The 27399-nt window shown below is 45.7% G+C and overlaps 1 protein-coding gene across 2 annotated transcripts; it reads left to right on the top strand.

Annotated features, from left to right (window-relative positions):
- The first annotated feature begins 13066 nt into the window (after nt 1-13066).
- Nucleotides 13067-20430, top strand: RBM47 (RNA binding motif protein 47). Of its 2 annotated transcripts, XM_010574463.1 has the most exons (4): nt 13067-14195; nt 15701-15907; nt 19559-19761; nt 20176-20430. In XM_010574463.1, the coding sequence occupies exons 1-4, from the start codon at nt 13067-13069 to the stop codon at nt 20428-20430; spliced, it is 1794 nt and encodes a 597-aa protein (XP_010572765.1). The 2 variants fall into 2 exon arrangements, with proteins under 2 accessions (XP_010572765.1, XP_010572766.1); XM_010574464.1 differs by lacking the exon at nt 15701-15907.
- Nucleotides 20431-27399: the final 6969 nt, after the last annotated feature.

The raw sequence follows: 27399 nt of genomic DNA, 5'->3' as shown, positions 1-27399 counted from the left end.
TTGCTGCCTGTGTGTTGCTTGACTGGAGATTTGGACCAAGATTTAGTTTTTGGGAAAAAAAGAGAAAGAAGAAAGGAATGGCTATGTTAGTAAAAAAAAAACCCCAAAACTGGAAAAGGACTGAAAGCTGTAGTTGTTTTGCTTCTGTGATACGCTGTTTGCTTTTCACCTTCTCCAGGCAGTATCCTTTCCCAGAAATTAGTCATCTCCCAAGGCATGCCCTGCTCCCTCTTCTCCCGCTGGCTGGTTGTGCACACTGCTTGCCGACCCGGCAAATCCATCACCCAAAGAGTGTTTCAGTGCAGTTCCTCCTCTTGGCTGCTCGAGAAGGTGTGTTGTTTACTTTGCCTAAGTGCTCCCGGGGCCTAATGCTCCGTTGTTATGTACAGACCATTTGTGCTGTCATGAATCATGTTTTACCACCCCTGTGCTTTTACTTCTGCACCAGCCTCTTTTTTTTCTTTCAAGCAAACACGTTTGAGTTTCCGTGTTTGCCGCTGAAATGGTGCACGCCGGGTACGCGGCACAGGCTGAGTTTTTCCTACCGTCCCGCTGCTGCCGCCGAGATCAGCAAACCTACCTGTCGCTCCAGGAGCTGCAGACCATTTTTTTTCTTGCAACCAAAGGTAAATTGATTCAGCACAGCCTGAAATAATTTTGCCAGATACATATAATGGAAAAAAAAAAAGATTTCACTGAAAAAACCTCATGCCGTCAAGCAAAATATGCCCTTTTCTTATCTTATCTGTTGTGAGTAACTCAAGCTATTTGCACAACGCCTTGTGCTAGGAAGGAGTTGTTTGTACATGTTTCACTCCCTTTTTTCCCAAGTTTTGAATTTTGAATGAAATCTTTCTCTTCAAAATCCTCCCCCTGCAAAAATGTCATGGTTTCTCTTTCCTATGCTTCCCTGAATGTTGGACCCAGCCCTCCCTTCAAAGATACCTTCGTTGCAGATGGTTTTCTATTAATCTTCAAACCGCTTTGGAGAGCTCTCTGTGTCTGGCAGCGCTAACATCCCCTCTCCCTCCCGTCCCACCCACTTAGCCTCAGCCTAAGAGCCCTTAACAAATGACTTCCAAGGAATTTAAATGGCTAACGCTCGCTGGCCAATAAAGAGATGCATAAACTGTATAACCAGGTTACACGGCTCTTGCCATTAGGAAGAAAGGTTGCTCGGGCAAAGGCGTGAGTCCTCTTAACCTGTCGCACTTCGATTGCGGGGCCGGAGAGGTAAGGGAAATCTTGTTTGCTCTGTAGGGCTTTTTATCTGGTTTTCATTTATCAGGGAGTTGAGACCGAAAGTATGTCATTGTCAAGGTATCGGGTTTGGGTTTTGCTTTCCTTTAGAGGGTCCTAAAGAGTTGTTTGAGAAGGAAGCAACTACTTCTAAGTTTGAACTATGAGTTCAACATGTGATTATCTAAAAGAATTTGTGTAGCAAATAGCCAAGTGAATGTCAGAACAGTGAAAACTAAACCACCGATATTTTAGACAGAGGAAAACAAATCAAATCATCTCAGAGACATTTTTTCTACTATCTTAAATTAATGAAGTGAAAGGTAGCCATTTACAACTGCCTGACATTGTGTTTTCAATTGGTCTGTCTCTGCCGCTGTCTGTGCTGCTTGGTATTTCGTTCTGCTTTTTCAAGAGACTGACATAAAAATCAAACTTTAAAAGTGGGTTATCAGCTTTAGGTACAGAATTTGGGGCTTGTAGATTGAAAGTGGCTTGGAAGGTTGAGCAAGGTTGAGGGTATATATGCAAGTATTATTAATACAAATGAATCTATATAACTCATTCTTCATACTGAAAATTTGATAGCATTTTAAGAAAATCAAGTTCTGATATTCTGTTCATATTCTACTTAAGCAGCATGTGAAACGTTTAAGGCTTGTGTATGACATAGGACACGTGACATTAATCTATTCATCCTTATTTATTTATTTATTCATTTATTGCTTTATTGGGGTCACTGCTGATAACAATAGTGAAGTTTGAGCTTAAATCTGGAAAAAATCAGTTGACTCTAAAACCTTTTTAAAAAAAAAGAAAAGGAAATGTAGTTGTTGTAAGTAAGGTTCGATTAAAACCAATGACAAAATTGTCCATTCGCATGCGGACCAGATGCAGCACTTGTGTATAATGGTGTCCTGTTCTGAGCTAGGTGGGATTGAAGCCATGCTTCAAAATGTGCATGCAAAATGCACCTTCTCCCTTTGCACACCCAAGCTTGCCATGGATGACAGCCAGTGCTCACAGCATGTAAGCACGTCAAAACGTTACTGCCATCCCTTGCAATGCTCCATGGCCTGACAGGCTGGGGTGCAGAAAGGGCAACTTTTTCAGTTGTATTATCGCAGTTGATCTCTGAAGGCCTTCACATCCAACACAGTCCATGGAGATGCATGTTGGTGTTAGCTGACGATGTTGCACCAAAGACCTTGCCAGTGTCTGAAAGAGCTGAGAGAGCTTTTTAATTAAATTAACATGGTTAATCTAACAGAACTGCAAACATGTCCTTTTTGCTCATCAAGACAAGGCCATATGACCATCTATCAAGAGCTTGCTGTAATGTTGTTGGTTTGATTGTTTTTCCATGGGTTTCTCATACAGCTCTGCAGTATATAACTGAGATTAGATAATGTGTTGGATAAAAATAAATAAAGTTAACAAAAGAGGAGCCATTTTGCTACTCTCTTTAATAATTTCTATTCAACTCTGCATTTCAGCTCCATTCTTTGCTGAAGAAATTATATTGAATCAAGTGTTGCTTGTCTTCTTTCTTCAGCTTTTAATTAAAAAAAAAAATCCCAGTCACAGTCAGCAAAAGGTGAATTTTAAATGACATCTGTCTCAAATCCCACTCCTTTTCTGAAGTGCAGAGGAATTTTGTTTCCAAACCCTAGGTATTTCCAACTGAGCTGTAATTTCAGTAGACTTAAATTGTCTTGAATTAACCCAGCACAGGAATGGTGCCTCCTGAGAGAGTCCCTGCCTTGGTTAAACATTTTTTTTTAATTTATAATATTAACCCTGGGCACAGGTAACAAGTGCGGGAAATATCTTCCTTGTACTTGTAAACTTTGTTTCTCAATTTCAATCCAAGGTGCAAAGGTTTGTACAAACTTCTTAGATCAGAGGTCAGGTGCAAATTGCTGCACTTTGCAGCTCCTTTCTGCCGATATGACAGAATTTCACAGCAAAGATGATTGCCTTTCATCCCCCTCTCCTCCACGCACGGGCAACGCCAGGCAGTTAAAAGCGTGATATGTACAAGTCAGGTATTGGTACCTGAGTTTAATAAATAACTAACTGGGTTTCAGTGGTGCAAGGTGCATATTATAAAAGGGGTCGAATGTCAGTGCACAAAGGAAAAAAAAAAAACAACCCAAAACACCCAGCCACTGACTAAGCCAAATGCTTTGAGTTTAATGTACTTTCAGCAGCGAACATTCACATCCCAACTGCCGTTTGCTTTATGCTGATTTTCATTTCTGTGACCTGAGGGGGAGGGAACACGTTGGGCGACTTTCAGCTTTCCCTGAAATGTCTGCCTCCTGCTGAAAGCAGGGTTGCAGGCTGGGCCCCCCGCTGTTGCGGTGTTCATGTGGTGAACACAAAACTGAGAATGTCGCAATAAAAATGGTGCATAAGATTAGGGCGAACTGAAAAGTCTGAAGCTATTTTTATTGTTATAAAACTGACTAAGCAAGTATACTTCGTATGAACAGGCAGGATGTGTTATGTTTTGCTTTGGGATCTCCTGAAGAATTAGCTGAAAAAGTTAGATTAGAAAGGCTGAAAAGGAACTGTAGTTTATGAACTTTTTTAGATACTCTTGGTTGCACTGTAGGGTGGAACATGTTACAGTAATGTTTACGTAGACAAACAGACAGACAGATAGATAGTGTTATGCATTATAATAACAAAGAAAAATCACAAGCGCGTGCATGCATATCCCTACTCCACAGAGTTCAGCAAAGCCTTTCACAGACATTTTCAGCAATAAAATTAAATAACCATGTTCATAGATAAGGTTTTTCTTCGAAGAGGCAAGAAGTGAAATAGGTGAATGTCTTATCTTTCCTGTGTAATAATTAACAGATGAGTTTAGTTGTGGTTTTGTTTTTCAGTTACAGAAGATTTTTCCTGTCTTTCTTATGGCAAAAGCTTGCGAGCTCCTAGTCCGCACTGAATGAAACACTTCTTCCTTTGCTAGAAAGAACTCTTTTTAAAGCAGGCAGTTAATGAGGAGGACACACTTACCTGTATCAGCATCTCTGCAGAGAACACTGTTTAATTGCATTTGTAATAAACAAATGCTGCAAAAAGTTTCCTATCAAGTACAGTTCATCCAGAATGGGAAAGACTTGTTACATACCAAGTGACTACATTGCACTTTATTTATGTGTGACACATTTTCCTGTCTGACTGTGGTAATAATAGATGTTGTTGACTAGATTGAAATATGGGAATTTGGGGAGAAGGGAAGGGTTGTGTTGTTTCCTGATTTGGAAAGCTGATAGGAATGATTACACAACCCATCTCTCATCTTCTCAGCTTTCCTCAACATTTGGCTTCAATATCTTGCCATTCAGTAACTTCAGTCTCAGCCAGCGACTAGTCCTATCGAAATAGCTGAGATATATAGAATTATTTTGAGTTGGACTGGGTAAAAGACAGAGCTGGGGCAAACAGTACAACACACGGGTTGCACAACTTGTTGGGGCAAAGTTCTAAATGACTTGCAGCAAAGTGCATTATAAAATAAGGGAGGAGACTGGGTTTCACTTACCGAAACTTCCTTCAAAAGTGGTTTAAGCGGAGATGGCTGATTTGCTACTGGAGTAGCGTAAAAACACTCAAGAAACACACATTGCATTGACAGAATTCACATTACAGAAGCAGGGAAAATAACAACCGTGTTGGTAGGATGCTCTAGGTGTTGGTGGTTAATAACTTTTTCATCAGCATCGCTTCATTCTCGCCATGGGAAAACCATATATGCATGAATAGAATTTTCAGTTGTGATCATCAAAAAGCAATGTCAAGAAGTAAAGTGCCAGGCTCAGGAAAGTTTTCTCACTTTATTATTTGAGATATCATCATTGATATCTCACTGAATACTATTTTTGCAGTTTCTAGGCCAGGAGGTCAGGTTGTTGAGGGACCTCCATCCTGGGAACGTTCACTTTTGGGCACTGATAGTGCTTATAGCCTTATAGCCTTTGCAGGATCACACTCCAAATTAAATATGCCTTAGAAGGATGCAAAGAGGGTTGATAACAGAATAGGCGGGAAGTTTGCACAATACAAGGTGACTTTATTTTGTAGGGGAATCATAATTTCAGCTCCATTTTTTAAATTGTATATAAAATTGCTGTGAGGTAAGATTAATACAGCTAAGGGAACTGGTATAATATGGCTAAGAGAATTAGATCTGTGATTGTTATTGTTCTTAATGATAGTGATGAAAATAAGAACTTTACCCTTCAAATCCTAGTCTGAAATTGTAGCCAATTGTTGGCTGTACAAATTCAGTGTTCAATTATCTGGTTAGCATTCAAGTTTTAACCTCGGAAATTCCAGGATGTTCATTTAGAGAATAATTTCAGGTGTCTTCCTCTCCAAAAGGAGCAAGAGGTAAAATAACAGATTTATAGTAATTCTGTTACAGTTTTTTAAGCCAAATACATTGCTTTTGATTGGTGCCTGGAGGATATAACCGGTCCCTGCAAGACTTTTAAGGCAGGATTTTCAGTAGCGCTCATCACTGTCTTAAATATATCCCCATAGAAGCCTTTAGAGCCTTATAGCTGATGTCAGGGGGAGTAGTGCTAGGTGCTGAGTACTGTTGGAAATATCACCCTTAATTTTCTGTTTCTTTATGTTCCTTCTTTGAAGAGAACACAATCAAAAAATGAAGCCAAGAATTTTTTGTGTGTTTTAAATGGAACCAATAATTTTTAATGTGCTTAGGCCACTTAGGACGAATTTAAGCAACTGCGAATTGTGCACGGACCCCCTCTGCAGTGCTTTTCAGGCCCAGAACATTAACTTGCCCTGTACTAGGGAAACATCACTAACTGATCGGAATAAAATTGCAGTTTAAGCTTGAAATATGAACTCTTCCACTGAAATCAGTGGCCAGACTCCTGATGATAGGCCCTAGGTTAGGATGCAAAGTGTCACTGTTAGCAGAAGTGGGAGTTTCAACAACTGGTCTGGGGATTTAGTAGGCCAGTCATATCCTACCCCTTAGGTACTTTACACTGTTTCTCTCTACATTTAAGTATAGTACTTCTAGTGGGCAGAGAGCCACAGCTGTACATGTTCATACCTGAACGTACCTGGGAAATGATGTGGTGCAGCAAATGCTGCTGCATGTGCATCCCCTTGGGTCCCATGCAGCACCTGAGCCAAAAGGTTTCTCTCAGGTGACCCTAGCTAGAGATGGACAAGTTTGATTGCCTTAATTCAGGCATGCGCATGACGATGAGAGTATGCAGTGCTTTAGCGGTACTGACAATAGGATAACTTGCACAGCTGACAGACATGTCGTTGTCAATAACTAGTGCTGATCTGATCTATGCGATTACTCTCTCAAGCTGCTTATCACAAACTCCTCATCAAGTCTCTTGCCAGCCAATGTTCCTGCCTCTCCAGGTCTGCTGATGCAGTTCACCACTTTCTCCACAGAGTTTTGCCAAAATGATATAGATTAAGAAAATCCACCTTTTCAAAGTGTTTAACCTAGCCCGGGGCAGTTCACCCAGTTCAGCTGCAGGTAAAGCAATGTGTCTGACACGCTGCAGACATTGTCATGGCCTGTTGGCCTCAAGTATTGCTTTTTTTGTTAGAAGTCTGAAGACATCATCCATCCCTAGTAACCTTCCCTTTCCTGTATGAAAGACTTTCAGAAGAGGTCCCTAGCCAAAAAGCTGTGCTGAAATGCTGCACTCTCTCTTGCACTGACCCACCACAAGATTCAACTGCAGACATTTGCGTTTCATGAGCAACAGCAGGTAGGGAACCAAGCTGTGGTCCAACTCCTGTTGAAAACCACACCCAGGACTAACCTTTGACACTTGAAATATAAATTAACCTGGAGTCAGGCAAAGTCTTTGCATGGATTTTTCGCCAAAGATCGGACCCTTTTTTCACTGCACCTGCTGCCTGCCTGGCCTCTGCCTGCACTGTGCGTGGAGAGGAGCCAAGGACGCTGCTTCCAGCAGGATGTCTCCTAGGCTGATTGCAAACTGACGACGAAGCCTTCTGCCAGGAAGCACGTGGGATGGCAGCGAGCGCTTGCGGGGCCTGTGGCTACGTTAGGCATGTTCGTAAAAGAGGTGGGACTGTGTGTTTCGCCATTAGTTTGGGAAGGAGCACCTTGCATGCCAGCTCCCTGCCGTGGCTGCAGCTGCAGGACTGCTAGGCTGGCCCCGGGTCCTGCAGCCGGGCACGCCATGGCTCAGCTTCAGTAAACAGCCCCAAAGACACTGGCTTTGTTCAGCTCAGTTATGCAAATAAATCACAGGAAAGGAGTGACGGTCTCGGCAAGAAAGAGAAAACTGATTTATAATGATACCATAGTTATCTTTAAAAGGGGAGGTAACTCGCACATTACACTTGAAGCGATGCTCGAGCCGCTACCTTATTTCAAATTGATGTGTTTTTCTGTTCAGCCGATATATCTGTGAACAGGCAAACTGTGTTTTCAGCAAGAGCATTTCTGTGGATATCTGATGTTTGTGATTAAGTTATACAGTTGTTCTTTGCAAGCTGTTGTTGTATACATTCTATGTATCTAAAGTCGCCATGAGAAAAGAGTCAGCTTTTAAAAATAAAGAGCTTCAATGGCAGCCGTGCTTCCAGAGCTGCTGCTCAACATCAGCAGCAGGATTACTGTTTGCCCTTATTATTTCAACTAAAAAACTAGGATGGTCACATTTAAACCAGTAGCTGTTACCTCCCTGTCAACAGGGTGTATTTAGTTAAAATTTCAGCGACCGACCTTCCCTCTGCAGCAGCTGTGGCTTAAAATGCAAAACCGTGGGTGGTGGTTTTCTGGAAGCAAGCAGGCGGCGGTGCGGTGTCCGTGAAGGCACGCCGTGTCAGCTCAGCAGGAGTTTGTAGGGCCCAGGGTCTGCAGGTGGGGCAGGGGTGTCCCGGTCCCCTCCTCCCTGCGGTTATCACAGAGCCAGCAGGTCTCCCTGGGCTCTCCTGCTGCCTGCCGCGGCGCTGGCACCCGTCCCCGTGCTATGTGACTGCCAGCGGCCGTGTCACCCGCAGAAGGGCACATGATGCCACTAAATCTATGTAACACAAAACCGGAGGGATGAATTAAGCACAAACATAAACAACCCATTTTATAGGAGCACGTGAGTGGAGCGGACACGCGATTGCTGCCACAAGGACACTGGCTGTGTCCCTGTGTTTGTAAAAGCTGGTTTTACCGCACTGGGATCAACAGAGGAGCAGGTGGCTGCATAACTTTGCAGGGCACTGCTCAGTGCTGGACAAGCCCAGGGATAAGATGCTATACGGACTGTGGGCATCGCTTTCTCGCCAGAGCCCCAGGCCGCCTTTGCCCTGGCACAAGGGACATCAGGGTTTGGCCCTGCGTCGTTGTTAATCAAGGCGTGGTATTTCTATTTAATAAAAGATGTGCCTCAGTTAATCAGCCTGCTCACAGTATGCTTTAGGCCAGTCACTGCCAACGCAGTAGGTTTCTCATTTAACATTCTGAGCTGCGATGCAAAAAAAGATAGGTTAGAAGGAAGGTAATTAATGTTTAGGGCAAGAACCATTTACACCCGCCCGATTGGCAGAGGGGAAGAAATATTCTGTAAGCAAGGGGAATGGTTTCAGTGAAATGTCTCCATCTGAGAGTTCACCTGCCTAAGGGAGAGTCCTTGGAGCAGAAACACTGAACCTGTTTCTGCGAGCGAAGGGCTCGCAAGCCTGGCTCCTGGTAGGCTGGCAGACGTTAGCATCCATCTAACGTGGCATTGAACAAACAAACAGGCTTTACCTTTTTCTGAGAAGAAAGGAAGCCAGTCTTGTTTCAGTCCTGATAATTAGTCATTTAAAACTTGGTCATCTCCAGAGCACAATCTTTCTCATTAGCAATTAATATTTTTGTCTGTCTCTCTTTTACGAATCTTTGTCATCAAGATCAGGCGTACCTTCCTCCTCATGCACTTGTAATTCACAAGACACTACATTTTAATGTAGCTTAAATTTTTGCCTCTTCTAGGTGGATGTACTGAAATGTGTCTGGCTCTATTAAGGCCACTAAACACATAATATTAGCTCATGCCTTGTGTACACCCACAACACATGGTAGCAAGTTTTCACGACCAGTTTACAGTTTACTGTGGACTAAAAAAATGCACAAGTGGGGTTGAACACTTTAGAAATAGGTATTTCTGAAAACAATTTTCTTGAGAGTGATTGCTTTTCGACATGAAAAGGTTAGGTTGTGTTGGCAGCCCTTTTTGTAAGACAGTAACATAAGGAAGAGAGCTCTCAGACCAGACATGCCTGTGTTTTTTCTCATTAAGGCAGATGATATCTGAACTTTATGAAGGTGTTGATTGTGTCATGTGGCAATGAATGTTGTTAAGTGTGTATGTAGCTACATCAAGTAGGATTACATGGACTCTGTAATTGTCTTAGGTAGTATATACTTATGAAACCCAGCTCTGTGGAGCTGCACAGAAAAAAATTAAACACATTTGATCATGTATCTTGATTCCCAATAAATTACATAAGGATAAATGCATTTTAGGTTCACAAAGAATTTTTAATTAGTCACTATCAATCACAAACAGCGTATGGTAGTGTTTGCAGCAAAGGTGGCCATCAGCACTTAGCAGCAGCTTCAAGTACAACTTCCAATACTAGAAATTGTCCTGCTGGTGCAATGCAAAGTACTGGAGAACATGCCAGTTGCTGGACGGCCACTGAATTACAGGCTGGTTTCTGGGGGGCAGGGGAAACTTTGCTCCGTCTCTCCTCTCTCCACAGTTCCAGTGCCCATCTGTAGCTCTCTAGACTATAGTCCCAGCAACTGAGCCCTGCAGATAACAGAATACAGAGTCTTTTATTTTGTAAGTTGACTTAAAACTGAGAGTAATGACTCATTTCCAAACTTACCCAAACCTGGGGCGATAAGTAATTCACTTGCTAACAGGTGGCCCATGTGAAGGTAATGATTATTCCCCAGTAAAGTGTTTGTTTAACAACCTTTGCTTTCATTCAGGCAAAGGTGAAGTCACATTTTTAGGAACAAATTATCAAGTGAAAAATGAAAATGTTTTTCTCTGCCTTAATTTTTTTAATTATGTCAAATAATTCCCACGCAAAATGAAAATGTCTGACTGTGACACATTAAAAAGGGTAACATTTGAATCTGAGAGAAACAACTTTATCAACAACATTATAAAGCAAGAAACTATCAAAACTGATGCACTTCCATGAAAGACCAGGCTTCAAAGAAATTATGTTTTCTAAAGTATTGCCTGGGCATCAGCATCACTATTACTGCCCTCCATCTTCTCTGCCTCCCCTTCTGCTCTCCATATTTTTTAATTAAAATGGATCAGATGCATCAGCATGTAACACCCACAGCCCAAACACACCTGCAGGATCAGGCCCTATCACAAAGCAAGGCTCAGAGGTCTGGTTTCCCAATCCCAAACACATGGAGGAGCTGAACCAGGCACAGTAGTGTTTGCCCTGGCTGGTGCAGAGGCGTCTCTGGATACAGACCAGCACAATTCTGGGCAGCTCAGGAGCTTTATTGAAAAAAAATCTGAGGTGCTAAGCTTACTAGGATTTAAACGGGTTTTGTGGACCATACAAATCAGACTTAGGTGCCTAAATTTTGCACCCATATTTCTGTGGACTTGGGCCTACTGGACTAGTGAAAGGCCTGCCTGCATGGTAACCGATGCACTGAAAATGGCCAAATCGTTCTAATGAAGGGTATATGTCAGAGTCCTTGTGGGACAGAGAGAAACCTGTGTCCCACTGAATAACACAACAGCATAGAATAAACAAATCTGGCTCAAGCTTTGTCCTTTTTTTTGAAAATAAGCCTGTCAAACCCAGATTGGGAGCATTTCTTACGGTGGTTTGCAGAGTTTCCTACAGGGGCCAGTGGTTTTTGACAGTTCCGTCAACACAGTGGTCATGAATGCAAATCTTAGCAAATAAATTGGTGGATGATGCAAAGGCTGATGGAGTTGTAAAAAACAATGAGAAGGAGCCAATGTTGTAGCACTCAGTAGGTAGGATCTACTCAAAAGGCAGTTGGGATAGGGCTGAACACAAGGTTGTGGCATTTAGGAGTAACAAACACAAGGCATGCCTGCTGCATGGGACATAACCCCAGCAAGTGGTGCTTCTGGAAAGGATTTGGGATTAGAATTGACAAAAAAACTTCATGTGGTTTGCTAGTGAGGAGGTGGGGAGGAACAGGTCTCGGTGATACAGAGATGGGGAGAGAAGAAAGAGGGATGATCTTCATCCCTGTATATAGCAAGGGTGAAAAAAGCTGAAACTCTAGAGAACTGTTGAAAGAGCCACAAAAACAATTTTAGGTGAAAAAATGACTGATTGTGAAGGAATTCAGGAGTTCAGCCTGCAAGTTTTACTAAAAAGACAGTTGTGGCTTGATTACACAACTTAAATATCATCGTAAGAAAAAAGCAGAGGTCTTGAAAGACTCTTCAGTCTATCAGAGAAAGGTTTAACAAGTAACCCAAGCTGGAAGCAAAAGCCAGACAAATTCTTATGAGAAATACGGCACACTTGCTTGTCTGAGGGAGTGATTAGCAAACAAGCCATAAATGGAAGTGGTGGGGTCTACAGCTCTTCGATTCCTTAAAACCAAGGTCCTTCTGGAAGATACAATTTACTCAGATAAATGTTATAGGACTCAATGTGCAAATAACAATAAAAAGTAATGGTCCATTTCACATACAATCACTCGTATTAAATGGTCTGATGGACCTTTCCAGCTTTAAAAGTCAATGAATTAACTGCTTTCAGAGACTCAAAGTGTCCTATTTAATTGTGCTCAGAGAGGAAGCCCACTGTCTTGCAGTTGCGATCATTAGCATGGTCATCTCCTCCTGTATGTCTGCATTTCCCACTCTCTGCCTGTGTTCAAATGCAGAATGAGGTTTGCCTTCCTCCTGCTGGCTTGCAGGGCTGTGCTGGCTGCTTGCTCTAAAGCAAGTTGCCTGTTATAAGGGAGTGATTCTCTTCAGCTTTTGTGAAGTCCTCTTGTAATAATGGAAGAGACAAACATGTCAGACATTGTACCACAAGCAGCAGGCAACTCAGAAGCTTGCCAGATCGCCCTTTGCACAAGAAAACAAGAACTGGCCCCCCGATGCTAAAGCGTGTTTATTATTTCCTACTCATCAGTTCCTGTGAAAGCCTAGAGGAGTGAGGGGTAGTTATCAGATGGAAATTGTGCCTAGTGCTTCTCATGTATTTGCCATCTTTCACTGTGCAGTATGGCACATGGCACTTGCACTGTTCAGGAGTAGATGGATTAACTGAGGAATGACTGAGAGGGAGGAGAGGGATCTGGAGATGGGAACCACTGGCTTCATGGCATTATCTTCCCTTTCTCAATCCTGTATCAGCTCCTTCCTACCCTTTCGAAGAGGAGACAAGCCTCCCTGGCGTCTTGAGCTTTTGAGGTGCTTGGTGGCATCCGTTCATGCGACTTCAGCCTCCTGTGGCAGCAGCTCTCGGTGCTGGGGTGGTATGGACAGGTGATCCTCAACCACCCCCCCTCAAAGAGGGGCTGTGCCTAAATCCAGGATGCGCTCCCCCTGCAGTATCAATGTTCAGGCCGGTGTGGCTCATTCATCTGCTTTTCTGCAGCCTTAGTCCCAGTTTGAAAAACAAACTTCCAGAACAATTACAGCAAGACAAAAGAGAGGGGTGGGATGCTGGTGGTAGCTAACAGCTTCTAACGAGTGTCCTCCTTCTTACTTTGCCCAGGCTTTATCAGGCTGTGAATGAGTTTGACACCATGACCGCTGAGGACTCCACTGCAAGGATGAGCAACGATTCCTCCAACGTGACTACAACGAAAGTCCCTGAAGGTGTTGCCGGTGCGCCCAACGAGGCAGCTCTGCTGGCCCTCATGGAGCGCACTGGATATAGCATGATCCAGGAGAACGGGCAACGCAAGTATGGCGGCCCTCCTCCCGGCTGGGAGGGCCTGCACCCTCCTCGCGGTTGCGAAGTCTTTGTGGGCAAAATCCCCCGTGACGTCTACGAAGATGAGCTCGTCCCCGTGTTTGAGTCCGTCGGCCGCATCTATGAAATGCGCCTGATGATGGACTTTGATGGGAAGAACCGCGGCTACGCCTTCGTGATGTACACGCAGAAGCACGAGGCGAAGCGTGCCGTCAGGGAGCTGAACAACTACGAAATCCGCCCCGGCAGGCTGCTGGGTGTGTGCTGCAGTGTGGATAACTGCCGGCTCTTCATTGGAGGCATTCCCAAGATGAAGAAGAGAGAGGAGATCCTCGAAGAGATTGCCAAGGTGACGGAAGGTGTGCTGGATGTCATCGTGTATGCCAGCGCCGCAGACAAGATGAAGAACAGAGGCTTTGCCTTCGTGGAGTATGAGAGCCATCGAGCAGCAGCAATGGCCAGGAGGAAACTCATGCCAGGAAGGATCCAGCTGTGGGGACATCAAATAGCTGTTGACTGGGCGGAACCAGAGATAGATGTGGATGAAGATGTCATGGAGACTGTTAAAATCCTCTATGTGAGGAATTTAATGATTGAGACCACAGAGGACACCATTAAAAAGGTCTTTGGGCAGTTTAACCCTGGCTGTGTAGAGCGGGTGAAAAAAATACGTGATTATGCCTTTGTGCACTTTACAACCAGGGAAGATGCGATTCACGCCATGAACAACCTTAATGGTGTCGAACTGGAAGGCTCGTGCCTGGAGGTTACCTTGGCCAAGCCGGTAGACAAGGAGCAATACACTCGCTACCAGAAAGCAGCAAAAGGAGGGGCCACAGCAACGCCTGAAGTAACTCAGCAACCTAATTATGTTTACTCTTGTGATCCGTACACACTAGCGTATTATGGATATCCATACAATGCCTTGATCGGGCCCAACAGAGATTACTTCGTGAAAGGTTAGTAAGAACAATTAGGGGATGTCATGGACAGGTTTGATCTCAGGCTGGTGCAACCCAAGGTCTGCCTGAGCCAAAGGACAGTTGGTGCTATGCACTTTTTCTTAAACACTCTTACAGGTCTTTTTGCCATATTTGTGTTCAGTCTCATTTTAATTTATGACCATACAGAGTGTATTCATCTGTAAATAATTGCTAACATACAGGCTAGTATGAAGGAGGCATCAAAAATATGGTTAAGAATGAGCTAACGGACCAAGCACAGGATGGGGAAGAAAGGGATCTGTTTTTTATGAGTGCTGTACTAAGTCTGAGCAAGTCCAAGGATTCCAGCTTCTGATGCCTCCTTCCAAAGAGCTGGATCCTAAGTATTAGAGATCATGACAGAGTGCTCCCTTTGCCTTCTCCTGGAGGTGTGGGTATGGTGACCTGGTCATCCAAAGGGAGGGCTATCAGGGAAAGCATCAGCTGGGAGCTCTCTAGGTGTCATTTGCCCTCTGCATCAAAATGACAGTAGTGCTGTGTCCTTTATAAAGTCATTTGAAAACTACCAGCAGAAGGAATCACATGAGTGCAAAATAATTCTATTTAATTAATCAGTTACAGTCATTAAAAATCAACCAAAAATCACTTATTCATAAGAAACCCTAGCAGCTATAACTGGTGGTATAACTACAATTATCCTGTACTTACAGGAATTATAGTTTCCTGAAATGTAATGTGTATTTCCATATAACAGGCAGTTTAGCATGAATATATTCTTAAAGCACCCACGTAAACCAAGAAATACTTTTAACACTAGTTGATCAAGAATTTCAGCTTCTTCTTAATTTCCAGATTTGTACTTGTAATGAACTACAAAGGAGTTAACTGACAGTCTAAATATTCAATTAGGCCATCTTAGAGTGCATTAACACCACAGTGTTCAAAGTACTGTCGTAACATGCATGGAGTTGCTAAGATAAATAAAGGCAGTATTTTTGGAGATGGGGTATATTCACATCACTAACAAAATAGCAGAGAAAACAAACAACACTAGTAAAAATATACGCAATGGTGGGACAAAGTTGGTTAAAGGCCAGGTACAACTTCGGGCCATCTCTGCAGGGTCCCATTGCGGCCAGCTGAGAGGCTGGGTCTCCTCTGGAGGACAGCTGAGGGCAGAAGCTGTTCCTACGGCATAGAAATCACCCTGGAGGAGCCCTTCTCTCTCTGCTGAGTTCATTATATCCATAACACTTGCCACAAGAGTTGCGTCAGTATAAATAAGCTGTTAATATATGGTCAGAAACATCAAGAGCAAAACTTGCGTAGGCTTACTGGGTGCTTCTAAGGCCAACCTCTTCTGTTTTCCTAAGTAAGGTCACTAAGATTCAGACCGAACTAACTTCAGCAGCCTCATTTCTAAGCACATGCCTCCCAATCTAAGCCTGGGACTGTTCATGCTCCCCGTGGGGCTGTCACTCTCCATTATTCACCATCCTCTTCTATGTTGTTATCATAAGCAGGCAGCATACGAGGCAGAGGGCGAGGTGCAGCTGGCAACAGAGCCCCGGGGCCCAGGGGCTCCTACCTGGGGGGATACTCCGCTGGCCGTGGCATCTACAGCAGGTACCATGAAGGCAAAGGAAAACAGCAAGAGAAAGGATACGAGCTGGTACCCAACTTGGAGTTACCTGCGGTCAATCCGGTGGCCATTAAGCCCGGTGCAGGTTAGTATGTGCAGTGAGGGGAGGAAAGTGGAGGTGGCAGGCGAGCCCCCGCTCCAAGCCCTGTGTCAGGCATGCAGGGACCCCCCCAGGGCCAGCCCACGGCTGAGGCAATGGGAACTGCTCCAGGGTTGGCGCTCAGCACTCCCCTGTGCTGGATGCCTCCTGGCCCTGGCCAGGCTTTCTGCAAACAAGAGGCACGCAGTGGGACAGAGGACATGAACATCTGGGAGCTCTTCAGGCCAAAGAAAAAAGAGCTGAAGTCATGCCCACCCCTCCCATCCCCTTTTGCACCTCCTCAGGAGAAAGCGGACTTTCCTCTCTGTCTGGTCATGTACGGTAGAGCATGGTGACTAAGAGCAATCTTTCTCTCTTTTAATTTCTCCAATGCTAATTTCACCCTGGGAGATTCCCTCCCCAGGTTTCCAGCCAGGCCAGAGCTCTCCCCTGCTTGGTTCGTATTTCTGTGGTACTACAAGGCTGGAAGAAGGACCTGGGGCTTTCCCATTGCAGGGAAGTCACTGGCTGAGGCAAGCTCCTCCGTCACCATCAGCGACATGGGGAAGGAGCAATGCAGGGAGCCCTCAGGGTCCAGCTTGCAGCGATGCAGTGCCTACAGGCGAGCTCTCAGCTCTGCTGGGCTGCACGGAGCCAGCCCAAGGGCCAGGGCAGGGATCACCCCCTTCTGCCACATCCTCAGCTGAGGAGCCAGCCCTTGCCCTTCCCAGGCGAATGGGATGAAGGCTGAAGCCCAGCAATTCCTCAAGATCCTGTTTGGAAAGATTTTTATTTGGAAAAACAGCCTGAGGAAGAACGTCCGTGCAGGTGATGGGGGCAAGCCCTCTTGCAGAAGTCCGCAGATCTTCTCCCCATGCCCCCCTCCAAGTAAATTGTACCTGCAGGACCTAAGCGGTGTTTAATAATAAGAGCTGCAGTGGTTTCCCAAAACATGCTCCATACTGTCAGTGGAAACTACAGCTTGCATCTAATGAAGCCTGTGAAGAGTTCTTCACAACAGCTGGATGAGATCATGTGAGAAGAGGTCTAGAGACAAAGGAAGGCTGTTAAGATTAGAGCCGTTTCCAAAGGAAGATCAGACTTCCTGAGAAAAATACCCACTTACAATCAGAAAATATTACCGCTATGTGTGTTTGTAAAGATATTTCAGGAATTCCAGGTATTACTAAAGGATGCTTGAAAAGTGGGCTTTGAAATGCACTCCTATTAGGGGTGTCTGTAATTCATTCGACTGCCAAACGAAAGCCTGAAGCTCAAGTCTAAATGTTTCTACACTTGAAGCATGTTGAGATTCAGATTTCTTTATCGGGTCTTCTCCTCTCATATGGTTCCAGCACAGCCTCTGAGCACAGAAGCACCTGGTCTGTTTTCCCCAACCAGATCAGATGATCTAGTAAGAGGTACCACATGCAAGACTTATGTCTGTTATTAAAAGGGTATGACTCTGAAAGCACATTACCAGAACAAAGGAATAGAGATGTATCAACTCTGCAAGGTTTCCTACTGTTTAGAACAACCTTAAAGCTCATTTCTTTGCAAATGGTTAGAAAACTCCTGAGAGGTCACCCCAATACCCCAGCTGCCTGTTACAGCTTTTCTGCCAGAAGTTACCACAGAATGGAGCACGTGAGCTCTCTGCCTTTGCTTTGGTGAAAAATTATCCAGGTTATTTAAACCAGTGATAAAACTGGTTTGAGCTGACCAGGTGGACTTGGTGTAGAAGGAGAACTGGAAAAGCTCATGGGTGGAGGTCTCTGCTTGAGGAAACAGTGGTAGTCCACTGGCGGTGGAAACATCTCTGCCTGAAAGATATCTGATCAGATCCTTTGTTGCAGTCTCCAGGATCAAAAGGAGAGTACTGCTTGCTGGCGCCTGTCCTTCTCACACGCAGAATTGCACACTTCCACATTGCAAAGTTTCAACCCAGTGAAAGAAACCCGTGTGCATATTTTGCTTCATTTCTGATTTACTGGCTGCACCTTCCATCACCTGCCAACATCATTACTGCCAACATCACCTCTTAGCCATTTATTGATTACTCTGTTTTCCTTGTGAATACCCTTACTGCTGAAAGGCTTACAAGCCGAATGCTGAAGTGTGCACTATGAGGCAACAGCAGAAATCATAGCATCATAGAAGAGTTTGGGTTGGAAGGGACCTATAAAGATCATCTAGTCCAACCCCCTGTCACGAGCAGGGACATCTTTCACTAGGTCAGGTTGCTCAAAGCCCCATCCAAGTTCCTGACCTTGAACACTTCCAGGGATGGGGCATCCACAACTTCTCTGGGCAACCTGTTCCAGCGTCTCATCACTCTCATCACTGAGTATTCCTTCTTTACGTCCAATCTAAATCTACCCTCTTTCAGTTTAAAACTGTTACCCCTTGTCCTATCGCTACAGGCCCTACTAAAAAGTCTGTCCCTATCTTTCTTAGGAGCCCCCTTTAAGTACTGAAAGGCTGCAATAAGGTCTCCCTGGAGCCTTCTCTTCTCCAGGCTGAACAACCCCAACTCTCTCAGCCTTTCCTCACAGGAGAGGTGTTTCAGCCCTCTGGTCATTTTCATGGCCCTTCTCTGGACCCACTCCAACAGGTCCATGTCTTTCTTATGTTGAGGACCCCAGAGCTGAACACAGTACTCCAGGTGGGGTCTCACCAGAGCAGAGGAGAGGGGCAGAATCACCTCCCTTGACCTGCTGGCCACGCTTCTTTTGATGCAGCCCAGGATGCGACTGGCTTTCTGGGCTGTGAGCGTACATTGCTGGCTCATGTCCAATTACTGTGGTTATTGGGAATGTTCAGCAAAGCACATTTCTTCCCTAAGCACTGCCACGAAGCTCCATTTTGGACCATGTACAAACTCACCATCTCTGAACACTGTCATTCTGACGAGTATTTTCCCTTTGTCTGAAAGACCACAGCTCTAATTATTTTGCGTTATCCAATTTTGGCGTGAGGGAGAATTCTCTAAAGAGCAATTCCTTTTTTTCGGTGTCATTAAATAGATTGATCCTGTAGCAGAGAGATGGGATAAAACATATGTAACCAACTTAGTCCTGGGAAATGCATAATAGTAAATGAGCTGATATTTTGCAGAGTTGGCCAAAGGATGGCATATAGACTGGACCAGTTGCTGCCTGCAACTTCTGCAGTACAAACCACACTTTTCTTTCCTGGGGCAGCTCTGCCTATGGCAGCTACATGTCCTTTGATCTCAACAGCTGGAGCAGGGACCCCACTGGGACAGTACGCACTGCCACCCGTCCCTGTGCTCGGGCCACACTCTTGGCCTGGGGGGAGGACAGTGGTGGTCAGAAGGGGCTGTGTAAATCTGGGTCACAGCTCCTGGTCCCCAGCAGGGCTCTGGCCCTGGGACACCCATGCTGGGAGCATGGGAGAAAATGCTGGGCAGAGGAGGCAGCACTGAGCCCATCACTGTGCATCAGCCACGGTGCTCCCACTCGTGGAGAGGGCAGAGATGCCCCAGGTCTCCCGCCGTCACATGGGGCTACCTGCCCTGAGAAGAGCAGCACAGGACTGCTGCAGGAGAGCCGGTGCAGCCAGGAGGGAGGGCTCTTTGAGATGAGGTCCTGGAAACCCTCTCCCAATGCACCTGATGTGTCTGCTCTCTCCTAGTGGCCATCCCTGCCATCGGTGCCCAGTACTCCATGTTTCAGGCCGCGCCGCCAGCCAAGATGATGGAAGACGGCAAAATCCACACTGTCGAGCACATCATCAACCCTATAGCCGTCCAGCAGGACCCGGCTAGCGCGGCAGCCGCTGCCGCAGCCGCAGCCGCGGCTGTAATACCAGCTGTCTCAACACCTCCCCCCTTCCAGGTGAGTTCAGCACATAAGTCCTGCTTCCCATACATCCTGCTTCCCATACATCCTGCTTCCCATAGGTCCCACTCTGCGTACCCGGGGTGGGGGGAAAGCCTGGCCTCCTGCCCTGCTTCCATTCAGGAGATGTTGTCAAGGATGTTACGGTGCCCAACAGCCCTGCAGTTCATCTGACCCGTCTTAGACATCTGCACTTTGGTCAGCTGCTCTCCCTGCTGTGGGGGACCCAAATCTGGGAGGGATGGAACAGCCCCCCATGATGGCATAACTCTCATTCAACGGGACATGTGCTGCCTACCCTCCTGTTATCACCTCCCCTTCTAGGGGGTTTGCAATTCAGGAGGTAGAAATGGGATATTACAGCAATTGAAGCACTCTTTTTGAGGTCTGAACCCGATGCTTTCCTTCCAGGGCCGCCCCATCACACCAGTATACACCATGGCTCCCAATGTGCAGCGGATTCCCGCCGCCGGGATTTACGGGACAAGTTACGTGCCATTCGCTGCACCTGCCACAGCGACAGCGACGATAGCCACGCTACAGAAGAATGCCGCCGCCGCTGCCGCCGCTGCCGCTGCCTACGGGGGATACGCTGGCTACATCCCCCCGGCATTCCCGGCTGCGACCATCCAGGTCCCCATCCATGACGTCTACCAGACGTACTGAGACTGTCAGCAGAGGAGGGTGGCGGAGAACCACACACTGAAGGAACACTTTACTATTTATGAAGAAAGAACCGGCTGCAAAAGAGTAAACATTTGGGCTCGGTAAACTGATGCAGAAAGTGAAGAATGTCATAGAAAAACGTGTTTGAAATATTTTCTACGCTTGAAGTTTTCACTAACTTTTTTAGGCTATTTTTAAAATTTAACATGCCTGTATTCATACATTTCTAAAGGACCTCAATGCATCCAGCCCACCGCTGACGTGCATTTATACGCATCCTAGTGGGGTTGCATAGGGTCTTTTTTTTTTTTTTTTTAGCAGTTATATTTTCAATATATTTGTGGTATGAAGGTTATTTTTTAGTAACTTCTGCACTCCAGAGATGTCTATTTTGTAGTGCCTTTAATAATATATCAGCTATATATTAAAAAGCACACCTGAGCAGCTAGGGAAAGTTTTAACAATATATTTTGAAGAATATATTCAATATTTAAAGAATACGTACCTTAGATTTCTTTTTTTTAAGAAAAAAACCAACAAGTATCTTATTTAAAAAAACATACTGGAAAGTGCAATTTGAAAAACGTGCAAGACCTCTGCATTTTTGTGCTATCATTAATACAACCTGCTTGTTCTTATTTGAAATCAGAAGTAACTAATATTGCCTGTTTGGGAGAAGGAGAAAAAAAAAAGCCTCCTCACACAAACTTCTTCACAGTGTGATTTGCAGGCTTGTGTTAAGTAAAGGAAAGGCTCTGAGTTTTCCTCAACAACTGGATTTTCTATTTATTGAAGCTACTCATAGTTGGATCACGTGCAGAAATGAGTAGCCGATATTTCGCGCGAGGTGTCTTGACTTAGATCTTCATCCAGTATAAAACCTAGGCTCTTTTTCAACACTCTTTATTTTATTCTTTGAAGTGTATGTTGTAGTCACTGAGAATGTATGCTGCTGTCGGCAAAGGCAGGTGCGCTCTCACTGAGAGGATGCGCAGCGTTACTTACCCATTGCTCCATCGTGTTCCGTGAGAAATTTCCGAGGTACTAGGGGTGGTAGTGATACTGGAATTAGTGAAACAGGGCTAGCCTCCCTCCCGGCCTCCCTTCCACACTTAATTCCCTTTCTCCGCAACTGGAGTTGTACATGCACATCAGGGGCGGGAGTGATTAGACCCCATGATTTTAAGACATAGAGCTTGTAAATATCTTTTAATATACATTTTTAAAGTCATTTTATGTTGCAAATTTACATGGTATGTGGTTTGCCACAAAACAAAAACCTTTTATTGCGATGTTATAAAAAAGTTTGTTTTATTAAGAAGTAAATATATTATTGCAGTGTTTTGTGGCCTGTTTAAAGGCTTTTCTTTAGTAGTGCGGTGAATGTAAAATATAGTAAAACGGTAAAGAAATATCTTGCCTATTGTATGAAGTGCATCAGCCCTGCAAACACAGCTCCGGTAACACGAGGTGTGAAGCAGGGAGTGAGCCAACAATGTTCCTTTACTTTTTGTGGTATAAGTACCAACCGAAGGGGTTTTGTATTGAGTATATTTTGACAACTGAACCACTTCCAGACCACGTCCAGCTCAGTTAAGTGACCTTTTAATACACTTTTTTTTCCTTGCCTCAAAATTGAGCAGTTGGTTTTTAGGTGCTCTCGCTCAGCCAAGCTGAGCTCTCCTCAACCCTGTCGACCCGTTAGCGAAAGCACTGTGAGGTTAACCATTAGGTCGGACTCTGCCCTCCCGCGCCCCTTCCTGGGAGACTTTTATTGCCTCTCCCTGCGCACCCTGAAAGCGCACCCAGCCCTTAGCCCCGAGGCCCTGCTCCTTTCTAGGGCGAGAGGAGGTGATTTGGGCAAAGCCCCGAGGGGCCAGCCCCCAACCCCAACGGGGAGGCCAGCACTGCCTCCTCCAGCCCTCCGGCTAAGGCCTTGCACGGCTCAACACTAAACGCGGCCGTGGGTCCGTGGGCTCTGCACAAACACCCCTGGGGTCGGGAAGAGGCAGCCTAGTGGTTTGGGTCTCTGCCGGTCCCTTTCCAGCCCCGCGCCACGGCTGACCCGCAGAGGAGGCATGAAGGGTGATGGCTCCCTTGCCGCTCCTCTCCCGGCCCGCAGGACGAGGGTCCTGCCGCTCGCAGAGGTGGCGGGGAGAGAAAGGAGCCAACGAGAGCAAACCCCGAGGTGCCCCAGGCCAGCGGTGGGTGCTGCCTGCACCAGGGCAGGAGCAGGCAGGACCCGGGGACGCAGGCAGGATGCAGGGATGCAGGCAGCCAGGTCGCACGGAGTCTCCCGCGCATGCCTGTCTTTTACACTTGCTTCTAAACCATTTCATGTACACTACTACTGAGGTAAGTCTGATAACTTGAAATGTGAACATCTTTAGGTTAAGAACAAACTATTCAAAGAAAAGAATATATATATTAAAAAAATACAAAACTAGTGTGCCTTATTCTCAAAAGAGCTGATATTTTAGGTGTTTTATTGTATCTCTGTTCTCTGTACTGTCAGAAGCCTCTGAGTTTATTTAGTTCTTGCTCCATTTACGGTACATTTCTAGGACGTAGTGAATAAAGAATTTTAAAAATGGAGACTGTTATTTCATTGCAACATCCCACTGCCAGGCTTAGCCGCTCCGCCAAGGCTGTGCTCCCCTCCGAGCTGGGGAGAGGGCGTTCGGGGCAGGAGGGGAGCTGGGCACCGCAGCCAGCATCCCCGCAGGCTCCTGCGGGGAGGGGAGATGCACTGTCCCACCGGCTCCCCCATCCCACCGCCTGCAGAGGACAGCGACCTTCCCAGCAGGCATACTGGGCATCTCCCCATTCTTCCAGCAGCCTCTCATCAGCCTAAATCTCCGTTCACACCCACTTCAGAGTCCGTGCCTGGATGTGGATGAAGCTGAAGCTGGCATCCCTCTGTGCTTCCATCCACCCAGCGCACAAAACCCCAGTAGCTCTGTTGCATGTCCTTGCTGCAGGGCAGAAGCGCTGTGGACTGGCAGGTCGTTTTCATCTCTGCATGCTCCGCCCTTCAAATGCACGGAAAGCTAAGCTGCACCTCTTGGCAGTATTTGCAGTCCTCCAGAATCCCTGGCTGTTTCCTTGGTGTAAGTCCACCTGGAGAAAATTTGCTGCAAATACCAAGTCTGGGGAGAAGAGCAGTGTGAGAGAGCAGAGGTAAACTGAGGCAGAGCAGAAAGATGGGAGAGGTGTTGGCCACCAAGGCAGGGAGTAGTGCTAGTGATTAATCTGAAAGAGAAGGAGCCCAGAATATATACTGCATGAGCTTCTACATCCCTCGTAAGAAAGCAAAAGTGTCTGCAACTTCCTACCTCTAGCATCATTTCTCATAATGCAATTAGGACAAGGCACTTTATGCCAGCATGACTGGGGTTTCCTGAGGATACTAATCATGAGAGGTTTCCCTAGTCTTTTTTTGTGCAAGGAAATGGAAAGAAAATAATTTTTTTTTTTTTTTTTTTTGTAGGATTTGGGGGTGGGGATAGAGTCACCTAATTTTGCCTGTTTTCCCTGTATAAACATTGCAGGTTTGGTTTAGGAGCCTGTGTGTCCCAGAAACCATTTCCACTACCAGGTCAATCTATCTTGTTCAGGGAATGGGTAATCAACATGATACTAAAAACAGCTTTCAAGGAGATAGAGCCACATTAGGACTTCATCTGTCAGACAAATCATCAAGTCACACAAGAAGACTGTCTTCCTACAATTCTCTGCTGACCTTTCCACTCACAAGAGGTCCGCCTATATTCTCTTGGATGAGAAAGAAACCACCAGCAAACCACAGCCCTTTACAAGTGTTCAGACATGAGGTATGCCCTTCACAAAAAGCAACATTTTCCAAGTGAGGTGAACTGTGCCAGCCTGAAATGTGTTTATGGCTCTTTCCCTTTATCCAAGCTACCCAAGATTAAAATAAATCTACACAGCTTCTTCTAAACAGACGCTTCACAAGATAGTTTTTTTATTTTCCTAGACTGCTGGTTTCTAACTTCAGTTTTGTAAGAACTTAATTAATGATTAACCCATTGTAAGGTTGAAATATGCAAGTCATTCTCAGGATATTAACATGAACAACACCAGAGAAATGCAACTGTGCTTTCAAGATGACCTTGCTGCCTTGGGAATGTCAGGAGCTCTGCTGAGGCCTTGGGCACTGTGACAACTCAACACGCTGCCAAGTCGATCCCATTCCCTTTCTGAATGTCTTTCTTGATGATCTTGAAGAGCAGACGTGCACTTCCCTGGCTGGTATTGACCTAAATCACTAAAAGCTAGCTTTGACTTTCTGCAGGAAACACTACCCATCAACACAACTGTGGTACAGCTGCTATATAAACAGATTAACAAGAAATTCAAGTGGATTAACACCACTCTGATATTGCAACATCTCATTTATATAAGCACTAGAGCTCAAAGTATATGCAAAATGCATTTTTGATACGTTTGAAAAGGTGTATGAGGTAACCCATTTCCTTCTCTGTGGCTGGTGCTACACTCCTAACGTCTCTGGTCTGGCTGCGTCCTGAGCACCTACTGAGCTCTCCGCTCCCCGTATGCCTGTCAGCCACAAAACTGGCCCATCATGCTGATCTGTAAAATAAATAAACCCCAAACCTACCTCCTAACAAGAGAAACTACCTCTACTGTGCATCTAAAAGCCAGCAAAGTCAGTTTTTATGCTCCAGTGTGTCAATTAAACACTGAATCACACTTGACTGAGTTTCAGGGCCAAGTCCTGCCTGGCAACAAAATGGTCGGAGGGGTGTTGCAAGAACAAAATACGCAGTTTTGTGGCACCAAGTCCTTCCCACCTGGCACAAAGGCAGGCTGTGCCATGCGATTATGGTCATGCAAGATGCCAAAGAGCAAAGAGACTATGGAAATTTTTAGAAATTTGGTACTGTAGAAGTACTTCCATACAAAGTATTTCCATTCTAGCTGATTAATTAGATCGGATATTTTTTCCTCCAGCCAGAAGACCAGGACTGGAGTTCACTGGTTTCCTAATCAAAGAAGACAGAAGCTCTGCCTTGCAGTCCTCGGTCAGGCAAAATGCAGATCCTGCACATGGGAGGTGAGCAGTCAAGGACTAAGTGTTCACCAGAAAACTTTATGGGGAAAAAATGCTCAGATGTGCTCAGGTTTGTCCCATGTGCACCAAACAGCTGTGTCTTCCCAACACAGTCACAGACGTCTCCATCTAAACAGACTGTGCTGGTCGATGCTCCGCCCCACGGGCGGCCCCAGGGCTTTGCCTCCATCCGCCCAGGGCTCCCCACAGCCGCCTTTCCCCAGGGCATTTGGAGAGGCAAGATCACAAACTTGGGTTGTGGCTTTGTGCTCACCCTGACTGTTCCTGCACTCACGCATGCAGCTGGTTTGTAGGGTGGTTGCCACGCTGAAGGAAGCTGTATCACTCTTCATAGTCTGGTTGCCCACAGTTGTAGTTTTACTTTGAACCAAGATATGCTTTTGTTCTTTTTTTTTTTCCCTCTTTCCAAACACACACATGTAACTTTTGCCAGCCAGGCTGCACTTTGAGCCTGTCCTTGTGTGTTTTTGCAATGTCACTGAAGTTCGGTGTTAGCTTGGCCACTGCCTGTGATCTGCACACTGGTGGGAAGCAGGAAGCCACAGGTAAGTCAGAAGATCTTCCTGAAACATGAAAAAAAACCCTGCAAGCAGCCTACACAAGCCACAGAAGTGACCTCAAGCTAACCAGCAGAGACACAGATGCATTTAAATTGGTCAGAGGCAAACCAGCCTACATTTAGAGCAGTTCCTTTGTTCCAAAGCTTTGAAGCAATAACTACAATGAGCAATTCTCACTCCTGTAACAAACCTGTAGGATACAGACCAGGGTGTCTTGCAGTCACTCAACGGGGCATGCAATGACAAGGGATTACTTATTAAACTTGTGCATGCGCTGGCTGTACACCAGGCATCCTTAGTTTCTCTAGTCTTTGACTCTTCAGCTGCTGTGCCTCACAGGAGGGCTTTCTGGTCACAAGGATAAGCTAAGGATTCCCTCAAGGCTTGGCTTCGCTCCAGGCAGACAGATCCCTTGGCTCACCAGCCTTTGTGCAGGATGCAGAGGGACACAATCCTAGTCAGCAGCTGCAATGCTGGCATCCAACCAGCACCGTGGAGGCACTTGTCATCCTGCAATCCTCCAAGCAGCAATGGTGCAGCTGCCAAGAGCTTGGCAGAGCTCTCAGGGGGGCTTTGGTAGACAAAATGTTGGGAAGCACCAGCGCCTCACCAACGATCAGGTAGCCAAGGACATATCCAAGCAAGAAAATACCCAATAACCTTGCCTTTTAGCATCAGGTAAGCAGTACAGTTTTCCCCTCCTCTAACCCTCCACTACCACCAGCTGGGTAGTTTCTTGCTACCACCCAAAGGGTTGCAGTAAACTCTTCCAAAAGAAAGACCGTCCACTACTGTATCCACACGGTGGAGTGCTACAGCCTGAGAGGTCTGTGGCATACTCCATGCAGACATACCTCCTGCAGTGTCCTGGCAATGCTGTTGGCCATCCCCTGACCCCATGGTGCTGCAGCATGTCCTGGAGCACACCCAAAGGCTCTCATGTTGCAGATGAACCCCAAGGAGCACAAGGTGAAGTACATCAGGCTTGGCATACGTGTCAAAAACAAAAGATGGGGAAGAGCATTATGTCTGACTCAAACTTGCAGCCTAAGTCATGAGGTGTTTGATGATGTACTACTGGTAGAGACGTACCTAAAGAAAGCACTGCAGATATCATGCAGACAGACTGGGAAACTGCAATGATGGGATGGCATCCTGAGGCCCTGGCCTGTGGGAAAGCTGGTCAGAGAGGACAGGTGTCAGCCTGCGGCAGGAAAGGAATTGGTTTGTGTCCTTAATATGGACACACATCTCTCCCTACTGGAGTTCGCCTCATGGGGGTGTGCAGAGGAG

The sequence above is a fragment of the Haliaeetus leucocephalus genome, unplaced genomic scaffold, assembly GCF_000737465.1.
Source record: "Haliaeetus leucocephalus isolate CR32 unplaced genomic scaffold, Haliaeetus_leucocephalus-4.0 Scaffold439, whole genome shotgun sequence".
Classification (NCBI taxonomy): domain Eukaryota; kingdom Metazoa; phylum Chordata; class Aves; order Accipitriformes; family Accipitridae; genus Haliaeetus; species Haliaeetus leucocephalus.
The sequence above is the reverse complement of the archived record's forward strand: the minus strand, read 5'-3'. Positions and strand labels throughout refer to the sequence as shown.